Source organism: Dipteris shenzhenensis, chromosome 8, assembly GCF_047967505.1.
Source record: "Dipteris shenzhenensis isolate YYH24624 ecotype China chromosome 8, Dip_SZ_1.0, whole genome shotgun sequence".
Taxonomy (NCBI): domain Eukaryota; kingdom Viridiplantae; phylum Streptophyta; class Polypodiopsida; order Gleicheniales; family Dipteridaceae; genus Dipteris; species Dipteris shenzhenensis.
In genome coordinates this window covers 35,565,502-35,576,750 of record NC_141603.1, presented here as the reverse complement: position 1 = coordinate 35,576,750, position 11,249 = coordinate 35,565,502, and the positions used below count along the sequence as shown (strand labels likewise).

At 42.3% G+C, this 11,249-nt stretch overlaps 1 protein-coding gene across 3 annotated transcripts; it reads left to right on the top strand.

Moving 5' to 3' along the window:
- Nucleotides 1-4,578: 4,578 nt before the first annotated feature.
- Nucleotides 4,579-7,676, top strand: LOC147899431 (pentatricopeptide repeat-containing protein CRR2, chloroplastic-like). 3 transcript variants are annotated; one of them, XM_087378661.1, is made up of 5 exons: nucleotides 4,579-4,949; nucleotides 5,177-5,256; nucleotides 5,486-5,685; nucleotides 5,807-6,842; nucleotides 6,977-7,111. In XM_087378661.1, exons 1-5 carry the CDS (start codon nucleotides 4,715-4,717, stop codon nucleotides 6,995-6,997), a joined length of 1,572 nt encoding a protein of 523 aa, XP_087234787.1. In that variant the 5' UTR covers nucleotides 4,579-4,714; the 3' UTR covers nucleotides 6,998-7,111. The 3 variants fall into 3 exon arrangements, with proteins under 3 accessions (XP_087234787.1, XP_087234786.1, XP_087234785.1); XM_087378660.1 differs by having other exon boundaries at nucleotides 5,209-5,256; nucleotides 5,807-7,676; XM_087378659.1 differs by having other exon boundaries at nucleotides 5,807-7,676.
- The last annotated feature ends 3,573 nt before the right edge of the window (nucleotides 7,677-11,249 follow it).

Sequence of the window (11,249 nt, the reverse complement as noted above, 5' to 3'; positions counted from 1 at the left end):
TCCATCACATGGTCTGATTTTAGTCCTTAAGGTGTGATTTTTCTAGAAAACATGCATTTTCTCACATGGTCTGATTTAGTCCCTTAAGGTGTTGTTTTTCTAGAAAACATGCATTTTCCTAAACCGATAACGATGAGTTTCAGCTAGGGATTTTTTTTTTTTTTAACTTGAGTTGGAAAAATTTTCTCTCTCCTAGCTCTTCAGTGATATGTTCATGAAAGTTCGAAGTAGTTTGTTTTTAACACATACCTATGTATGTTTACTCAGTTACTTGAGATGCTAGTCTCCCCGGCAGCAGCTCCAAATGTTGGCTCTTTTCCATGACTTCCGCGGGAAGAGCAAGATATTCTCAGTATGTAGGGTTTCGAGGCTTTTGTCACCTACAGATATATCGAGGTTGTCGTTTGTAGTATATGTGTAGCTTAGGACCTCGAGTCGTGTTCCGGTGAGAGACGTAGGCTTAAGTGTGGTAGCAAACATAGTGCATGCATGTGTAAAAGAATGTGGTATCATCATGGTTGAGGTAATGAAGGTTTTCCGTCTTCATTGGAGGTTGTAGGGTTTAGGAGGAGTTTAAGGGTTTAGAAGGAGGTTCCAGGGTTTAGAAGAGGTTCTAGGGTTAGAAGGAAGTTCCAAAGTTTAGAAGGATTTCCAAGGTTTAGAAGGAGGTTCTAGGGTTAAAAGGAGGTTTCCAAGGTTTAGAAGGAGGTTTCAGGGTTAGAAGGAGGTTCCATGGTTTAGAAGGAGTTCCAAGGTTTAGAAGGAGTTCAAGGTTTAGAAGGAGGTTCCAAGGTTTAGAGGAGGTTCTAGAGTTTAGAAGAGTACATGGTGGAGAACTCGTCTCCCTTGTAGATCATGGAGGTTAAGGGTTGAGGAACTAAGGGTTTAGGGGGAGCATAGGAGTGGGAGAGGAAGGTGTAAGAGCATGGGGAAAGAAGAGGAGAGAGGGAGGAGGAGGAGAAGAGAAAGAAGGAGGTGGGGAGAGGATGGGTTGCAAGGTTGCAGGAGAGGGAAGGAGGAGTTGAAAGGTTAGGACTGCTTTTGGATGTGGAGTGCAAGAAGCATGGACCACTTGAGACAATTGCTTTGAATACCAAAGTAGAACTCAACACAATGCCCCAAAGAGTTTGGGCTTAATTCCGTTAATAGGGTATTTATACAAGTTGGAGAGCTTCTCTCTGTGCATGTAGGAATTGTAAGACATTCTCTCTCTACATATAGAACTTGCATATAGAAGTTGCATGTAGGAGTTTCATGTAGAACTCCCCATGTAGGAGTTGCATGTAGGAATTGTATGTAGAAGTTGCAAATAGAACATGCAAGTTGGATTTCTAAGAGGGATTATTTCTAGCCTTATGCAAGTACAAGCGGAGCTTTGCCGCTACTCTACACACACATTCTATTCTACCTAAGTCCATGTTGGGACAGAGACAACACACACCTGACAACATCCAACTATTAGCCTATGCAATCTTAGAGGCAAGTGTGCATGGCTCAGAGGCTAGTGAGCATGGTACAACAGACTTAGAGGGTCATCTAGCATGGCTCAGAGGCCCACAACATGCATGGATGCAAAGACTAAGAGCATGGCTTAGAGGTTGGAGAGCATGGCACAACAGGCTCAGAGGCTCTACCAAGCATGGCTCAGAGGCTCAACAATGGAAAACTCATCAATGGAAGGACTCCTTCCAATACATTCCCCATGGCTTCATAACATGAATGGTAGGAAGCCACACACAAATAAATAGGAAAACTAATACATCTTTTTAGGAGGACTAGAGAACCTTTATTGATGCAACAAAACAATCATTTTATGCATAGTAAGGGCAGAGAACCCAATCATTCAAAAAATAAATGAAGAAATACAAATATAGATCTCTCGAGTGAGAGATATCCTTTGCACAGCTGCTGCACACAAAGGTATGCACATCATGTATCTGAATAAAGTGTCGACAATGAAGCTCTCGGCACAAATGTCCTCAAAGAATATGTTAGTGACGGCGATAGGAGCAGTTGCGTAGAGCAATCACAACATGACTCTCAAAATGTCGATGTAGTAGTCACCAATGTGGAGAAGGTGACCTCAAATCTGGTCAATTCTGCTTACTTTAGCAAAATCCCAAATTTTACATGAGGGAGGCTTCAATTCTGATCTAGGAGAGGGAAAATCAAGGAAGCCCCAAACAATTGTTCAAGTCACGTGTGAATGAACTCAGATAGGCTCTTTATAACATAAAGCTACTCACGTAGCCTTTATAGCTTTAGGCTTTACAAGGTAATGATCACAAATCAAACCTCACATCAAAACGTTTCTGTGTATTCAGATCTAAACTGAGGTGAATACAACATACTCCATCTTTTGAATGAGAATAGTAGCAATAAGATGCTCTATTTGAACAGCTTTCAGCAAAAAATAGTAGGACCAGCACGTTGATATTAAAAAAACACTTTTTGGAATTAGGAAGTAAGAATTCCATCACTAGCTCAAAGTCTTGATAGAACTTGCAGAGATCATAACTTTTTACAGTTAACTCGGATTGAGTCAATGTGAAAAGAGCCTTTATAGCTTTAGGCTTTACAAAGGTAATGATCACAAAATCAAAACTTTTCTATGTATTCAGATTTGAACTGAGGTGAATACAACATACTCCATCTTTTGAATGAGAATAGTAGCAATAAGATGCTCTATTTGAACAACTTTCAGCAAAAAATAATAGGATCACCACGTTGATATTAAAAAAACACACTTTTTGGAATCAGGAAGTAAGAATTCTGTCACTAGCTCAAAGTCTTGACAGAACTTGCAGAGATCATAACTTTTTACAGTTAACTCGGATTGAGTCAATGTTAGTAGAAAAAATGTAGATTGTGAAGTCCTCTACAACATCGCTAAATAACAAAATCTGTAATTTGGCTAGTAGAGACAAAATATGGATGGCGCACTGTCTGCCGATCTCAGAAACAACACCTCCAGGTTGCCCTCACACAAAAGATGTCTCTTACGTAGGAGCTAGAACTACTTCATGAAGAGGAAGTGGAGAAGGAGAGAGGCTGGAGATGAGTAAGTGGAGAAGGAGACTGCAACAACGTTGATTGATCCCCAAGAATGAAGTCCATAAGCCTCGTTTTGTAGGCAGGGTTTGCCTTATCTTCAACGCACACATACCTCATAGATGAGGTCACACCATACAGCTCACACATGACACACAAGAATCTAATCACACCTAACACCTAGTACACTCATTTTGACTCACTTTGGCTTCATATTCCAACAATCACCACATCTAAAGCATTAATCCCAAGAACTAGCTTTGTGCCTTTACCAGAGATAGAAACAATTGTAGCTCTTTTGGACTACATAGGTGATGACCAAACACGAGAGACCATTGGTCCCAATGACCTTAGAGACCCAAACAAGGATGAGGTGTTACAGGATGAGGGTGCCTCAGTAGTTCCAAGAGCCTCTGTTACCTCAGAGGAGCAACAAGGAAATAAAAGTAAAGCAAAGGTAGGAAGTCCCATGAAGAGGAGGATGATTAGCAAGAGCCTCTAAGAAAATTTAGTGCTCTCTCCTGGAAGCTACTAGGTAAATACTTCTCCTATCCTCTCTACAACATGTAGTTCCAATAAATGGAATTAAACTCTTCTTGTACTCTGAATATCTAGCAAACCTAGAGGTTGTGGCTCCAACTTGGCAACATCTTAGAGAGTCAGCCCTGGAAGCAGCTCGCATGACTCAATACTTTGTGAATACATCATGGATGCTCCCCAAGTTTTAGTTTACAAGTGCCAATCCAGCATGCTAGATACACAAGGGAGATGAGGGACTGATATAATAAGATAATGGAGCTTATTGAAGCTAGGTAGAAGGACACTGATAACAAGCTTGATCGCTTGCAAGTAGAGAATGACGTCAACCATAAGCTCTTGTTACATTGATACAACAAGGCCATGGGTTCCCTCCATTTGGCTCATGAAACCATAGCCTTCAAATGGAAGCTAATGGCCTCGTGGCTCATGGCACACAATTGAAAGTCCTATTTATTACTTGGTCGATTTCAAGAAACGGGCCGGTTATTGTGGGAACTACCCGGGTTGCCATTTTCCAATCAAGAATCTCCCTTGATTGAACCGGGGGGGGGGGGGGGGGGGGATTGGGCGACATGCCTGAAGGTGTAGGGAATTGGTGTCGGGAGCTGATTCTCGAGAGGAAAACTGAGCACATCGACGATCGACCGGAGGTCAGGAGTCGGTTGCCTCGATTTTTCGATCGAAAATCGATGACCGATGTCGATTTCCGATCGTCAACGGAAGGGGGAGGCAACGTTGACGACACACGTGGTGGCACATTTTTGGACTCCGCGTGTGATGACCGGTTGGCTCAATCTTCATTGGAATTTGCCCGGTTACATGTCTGCCCAAAATTACCATTATTGAAGTTTTTGGATCGGACGGTCGTGATCTACGCTCCGTCGACCCCCGCCGTTGACGGACCGGGTTGGAATCCAGGAATATTCTGGCTCCCGAGTAACACCCTGTCGCCGGAATCTCCTCGAGTTTCTCTCAGGAACAGTTAACCGGTCGCCAGAATTTCCTATACTTCCGGCCTCCCTGAAGGGCCCCCTTTGCAAATTTACAGACGCCGGCAAATTTCAGTCCAGCGCTCCATGCGACATCGCTGATCTGAGGCTTGGTAGCGGAAGCTCTTCCCTTCATGCATGGCCAGGCCGCTGGGAAATGGGTAACCCCTCATGGAGCAATATATGGGCTTCTTTTCAGGGATTTTAGAGCCAAAACAGTCCACCATCGAATGCCGAACCTGCTGGCGACCGCCAAAAAACGATTGCAACTGCAACCTTTTGTGGCATTCGTCGGGACGACAGGTGCTGGAAACATGGGAGGTCGTGCACAGGGACCCTGTTGTGGCACTGCTTTTGGCAGAAATGAAAGTGAGTGTGACGGCTTACGGCGCCCCTGCTGCTGATGCAGCTGGCGGGGGAGTATGGGGGGAGGCGCTGATGGAGATGGCTGGGAACTGTCCCCAGCCTGCTCCATCAGCGCCTCCCCCGCCAGCTGCATCAGCAGTTCTCAGCTTCGTTTGTCAGATTAATTTCCTGCAAACCCTTTTACGTTTTCTAGAGAGGCAAATTTTGAGCCAATTCGTCCGGCTTTGCAGATAAGGCAATGATCATAGAAGAATTATGGCAGGAGTTTTTTGCGGATCCTTCACGGTGGTGGGATATCAGATCGAAAAAGGTGAATGTCTATGCCGTTCCTGGCGTTCCAAGTGCTCACAGTGAGGTGCCAACGAATTGCCAGCGTTCTTGGTTTTACAACAAGGGATCATTACAGGGATTATTAGACAACATTCTTACCCTGAGAGGATGCCAGATCAGCCATGCAAAAATTTTCAGGTTGGGTATTAGCAGTTAGATTGAAATTTTGTAGGGTAGATCTTCTCAGTGAGCGACGTTGGCTGCTGCAGAAAAACCAGAAATCCCCAGACTTTGTTCACAGCAAAACAAGGGAAGCCTTGTGGATTGATGGCTGGTCAAATCCTCCTTGGGTAGAGACCGAGCTAACTGGATTGAAGCAAGTTGACACACAATCTGGTGGCGCAGTAAGAGCAGCTTACTTATGGGATCCTTCTAGAAACTGTGGAAATCCAAGGGTGAACCGTGTCAGGTTTTACTTCACGTGCAAGGTTTAGTCCGGGTAGTTAAGAGTTTTCTCTTGGTTACGATCTTTCAATATCAATCCATAGCCTTATATTTCAATCTCTGTCTATTGTTATATGACCATACAGGGATGAGGAACATTATGGCTCATTTGGGGCTCTCGGAATTTTGAGAAAGCTATGCGACGAGGGGCAGCTCGAAGAAGCACTTCAGATTGTCCATTTGAAACCACCAGGAACGGGCAAATACATGACAATCCTTTGTATCGTTCTGCAAGGATGCATTAAGAAGAAAGATTTGACAATAGGCAGAGAAGTGCATTCTGTGGTTCTGCAAAATGGATTGGAGCAAAACACGTTTCTGGGAAGCTACTTGATTCGCATGTTTGCTTTCTCTGGGAGTTTATTGGAAGCAAACCTCGTCTTTACTAAATTGTCTGATCCAAATATATTTGCATGGAGTGAAATTATATCAGCACATGGTGATCATGGGGAAGATGACCAGGCAATTGATTTGTACAACCAAATGCTATTTTCCGGTGTGCAACCAGATGGGTATGCTTACGTTGCCATCTTGAAAGCTTGTGCTACTGCTGAAGATTTGTTTCAGGGCAAACAGATACATTCCCACATCGTTAGCGCTGGTTATGAGTCAGATGTATATGTTGGCAACACTCTTATCCACATGTATGCCAAATGTCGAGCTCCTGAAGATGCACACCTGGTGTTTGGTGACTTGACAAAGCAAGATGTGGTGAGTTGGAGTGCACTAATTGCAGCATATGCTCAGCATGGGTCTGTTCAAGAAGCTCACCAGCTTTTCCAGGAAATGCAAGAAGAGGGTTTGGAGCCAAACAATGTGACGTGGAATGCAGTAATCTCTGGATATGCTCAGCATGGGCCTTCTCAGGAGGCTTTGTATGTTTTTCACAAAATGCTGGAAGGGGGCAGAAAGCCAGACAATTTCACATATGTTGGTGTTCTTAAAGCATGTGCCAGCGTAGCAGCTCTAACTGAGGGCAAGCTCGTTCATACTGACGTAACCAAAAGGGGTCTTAGTTCAGACATCTTCATAAGGAGTGCCCTCATTGACATGTATGCGAAATGTGGGAGCCTTGAGGATGCACATCAAGTGTTCGAAGAATTCCCAAAACAAAATGCAGTGGTATGGAGTGCAATGATAGCCGCATATGCCCTTCATAGTGATTATAAGATGGTCTTGCAATATTTCAAAACCATGCAACAAGAAGACTTGAAGCCGACTGATGTGACATTTGTTTGTCTTCTCTCTGCTTGCAGTCATATGGGTCTTGTGGATGAAGGCTTCCACTACTTCAATGCAATGACAAAAGATTACGGCATCACTGCAACAGTTGAGCATTATAACTGTATGTTGGACCTTCTTGGCCGTTCAGGACGCTTCAATGAAGCAAGTAGATTTCTTGAGAGAATGCCATGTAAACCCAGTATTATTGGGTGGACATCTTTGCTCAATAGCTGCAGAATCTATGGCAATGTGGAGCTTGGAAGGCGATGCTTTGATCACATTGTTAGTTTGGATTGTAGAGATGCTTCTGGATGCATGCTAATGTCAAACCTTTATACCAATGCTGGCCTGTTTGATGAAGTAGGCAAGTTAACAGAGCTTAGAAAGTCTATGAATGCTTGGAAGAAGCCAGCGAATGCATGGGTTGAGGTTGACATGAAAATTCATACTTTCAACATGGGGGACAGAAGACATCCCCAAAGAGATGATATTCAAGCAAAGCTGATGAGACTAAGTATGCAAATGAAAGAGGAAGGCCATTTACAAGACTTAGACTCCAACATTCAATGAGAACAGGAAGGATGTTTTTGCAGACATGGATGCCTTTCATCCTCTGCCTCTTCGTGTGACTGTTAGAATTTGAGTTGGGAGGAGGAGGTATTAAGGATAGGACTCACACTCAAGGACATCGTGAATGACCCACAATTGTACATTTATTAAGAAAAAGAAGACTTCACCCAAAAAAAGGGAAAGAAAAAGAAGATTTTCGTACATGTGAACTTTTAAGGTTGCCCCCAATCATAGTTACCAGGGAACGGGGGGGTCGGAACGGGAACGTTTCGGGAACGGGGGGGTCAGAGCGGGAACGTTTTGGAATGAGGAATGTGGGAACGGCAACGGGAACGCCATGTCATATGACACGTCATCAAATCACATGGAAAGATACCAAAATATGCTAAGAAAAACCAGATGTAGCAGGTTTAAGATTTCCATTTGATCTTTAGACATTTAAAGACACAAAATCCTTAGAAAACTGAAATATAAATCAATGCAAAATGTGCATTGTGCAATGTGCAATGTGCATAAACTTTAAAGTTTAAAGCTTTAAGTCATAGAATTGCAGATCATAGAGGCTCGAGCATATAATATGCAAAATACAACAAAATGAGGCCATGCCTCGAGCTTGAAAAGAAGGCCTCAATACCAAATAGTAAATACAAAAAAGGACTCCAGACTTTCGAGTCAAGTACATGGTATATAGGAAAATAGAGAGTCGGGCTTGATCATGAGACCTTAGAGTGATTCATTTCAATCGAAGGTCTCATGTGTATGATATAGAAAAGTTCTTTGAACATTTCAAACTTTATCGCAGCCAGCTGATCTTCACAGAGAGTGTAGAATGATTGGACTCTCCCTGAATGGTTTGGTGCGTAACGGAATGACCTTTCCATGGTGTGAATTCTAGGGTTCATGTTGATAGGGAAGATCCTACTAGCTTTCCATTGGGCTGACCCGGGTTCAATCTAGAAGCCTTAACAACCTTTTTTTTTAGCATCCACATTTGGATACAGTGATATACTCTACTTTTGTTGCTAACAAAGCAACTATCCTACATCTGCTTGACCAGTTATATGGTGCTATTCGAGCAAGAATGTATAACCAGTGGTTGACTTTGACTTTGTAACTCCACTCCAATCTACATCACATCCTTCAGATATGAAAGTTGATGGTCCTTTGTACTTTTGAGGTACTCTTAAGATTTTATTCATCAATTTTCAAAGATGATTACCTGAGTTTGGCCACAAACAGCTTTATTAAGCCTATCGCATGACTGATATCTGGTCTATATACTATCATTAGATGAAGTATTTTATTATCTGCTTGTCGATATAATGAACATCTTGAAACTTCTCACTCTCATTCTCAAAATGTTTGCAATTTGACAAACCTTTTATGTCAAAAGTCTACCTTGACTAAATCTACCATCTCTATGTTGTTGCCTTATCCACATAAATTGGAATGATCTAAACCTTTAGCTTTGCACAAGAGATATGGTCACGTTAATTTCAAGCACTTGTTAGATCTTAGAAATCAGAATATGATATTGGGATTTCGAAGCTATAGTTTCTTGGAAAAGTTTGTGAAGCATGCTGCTTCGGCAAACAAAAGCGAACCGATTTCGGCAGAAGTACCTCTCGTGCATGAGGTATTCTTGATTTGATACATACACATGTATGTGGTTATGCCCAAACCCGTAGCATCAATGGTTTACTTTACTACTTGCCTTTCATCGATGACTACAATAGATATTGCTAGGCCTACTTTCTGAAAGAGAAATCTAAAGTGTTTTTGTTGGAGTTGCAAAAAGGATTCAACAAGTGAGGCAAAAGAGAATGTTTATTCAAGAGAGATAGGCCCAATATATAGGCCTACATCTAGTAATGACATCACATGTGAGCTCAGTAGAGCATGTAGATCCACAAATCTCTCAATCAGTTCCATGATTCTCTCAATTACACACCACACACCTAGATTCACTCAATCACACCTACTGACACCAAGGCACTCACAACCTTAGACCTTAGGACTCTAGATCCCATTACATCAATTTATCCTTCATTCCCCCCACAAATTGAGCACCTTAACCCTAGCAGTAGTCCATGGGAAACTTCATGGCTTGCCCAACTCTAGTGGCAACACACATGATCCACAACTTGGTACTCACGCTAGTTGCATCAGTAGTAGACTCATTTGGGTGTTCTCATCCCAACATGATCTCACTCTGACTTTGGTTTGTTGGTTTACAATTGGGAGATAGACAATGACTATGCATTGGAATACCCTTAGATCCAACAAGGTAACACATAAGGCTAACAATCATTTGAGGGGGACATCCCAAGGCAGAGAACCCTTATTGACCACACACACAAAAGCATTCTAAGTGGAAGATGTGGGGAAATACCCCCCTTTGATGACATATCTTGTCCTTTTCCTCCTCCTCTTCCAAGCTACCATAGTATGAGGTTCATTGTCATTGGAGAGGTTCTTGGTGTATCCAATCTTGTAACTCCTTTGCTCTTTGTCCTTCTCTACACTCTTAAATGTATCTTGTCCATATTCTGCAATACAAGATCCTTGTAGTCCTTCACCTTCTTTGAGTGTCCAAGCCTTAAAAACATTTTGTGAATCGTATGGACTGAAGAGGGTCTTACCACTTGTCATGCAAGGGCAGTGTCTACTCTTGTACAAGAGGTGGTCATGATTGTATGGCAGGGTATAGCCAACCAAATGCAAGTACATTTCATAGATCATGAAAGATACTGAAACCATAACTAAGGCATCTTCAAAATAAGAACCATAATGGTTGTAGTTGAAACCTTTGCTACAATCATATCCATTGGAAATCATCATGCAAGTCATGATATATTCTTCCTTCATGTTAGCTCGTCATGGTCAATCCACACTAGTCAACTAGTCAACTAGTCAACAAGATAGTATGACTTGAAATCCACTTCAAAGTATCATAACCTCAATCCTCAATATAAAAGATGAAAAATGCATTTAAATAAACTTCAAAGAGCATTCTCAAAACTGAACAAAAACAATCTTTGAATCTCTGAACTATGCTCTAACTCCTCAAGCATCACCTTAACATTTAGTGTAGCATCAAACTTCAAAAATAGTCTAGAAATGCTTGCAAAAAATAGAGGAACCTTGGAGGGTTGCTAGCTCACTCCACAAAGCATCAAGTAGAGGGAATTTTCTGTGCAATCAAAGGTACTTAGAAGTAGAAGACTTAGTGCAAGTCTCAAACCAAATGAAGCTTCACACCACCAGGGGCAGTAGCATCTTCTCCACCTCCAAAAACATGTCTTCTTCAAAACCCGACTGATTTTTCCTTAGTTTATCCTCATTCCCTTGACCATTTGCCCTCAAAACTCACCAGCAAGTAGCTCATAGGGTCGCCTAAGTGCACCTCATACCATTTTTGAAATGGTGACTCCACCAAGCTGTATCAACAAAAATGACGTGGGATGAAGAGAGTATCATTACGGGCTGTAGAAGGACAATTTCTAGAAATCCTGTGGAGTGGAAGTGCGCCTATATGAGGGGAATCTATGGCTGAAAGAGTTTGGAGAATGGTTGCCTACATTGGGAGAACAAGCACTTGGAAATTCTACTCAAAACATGAGAAAATGGAGAAGAAGAGAGTGTGAGGGAGAAGATGATGACATCGCACTCAAGGAGGTCTCAAGGAGAGTAAAACAAGGATCTAATACCACATGTTGGAGTTGCAAAAAGGAT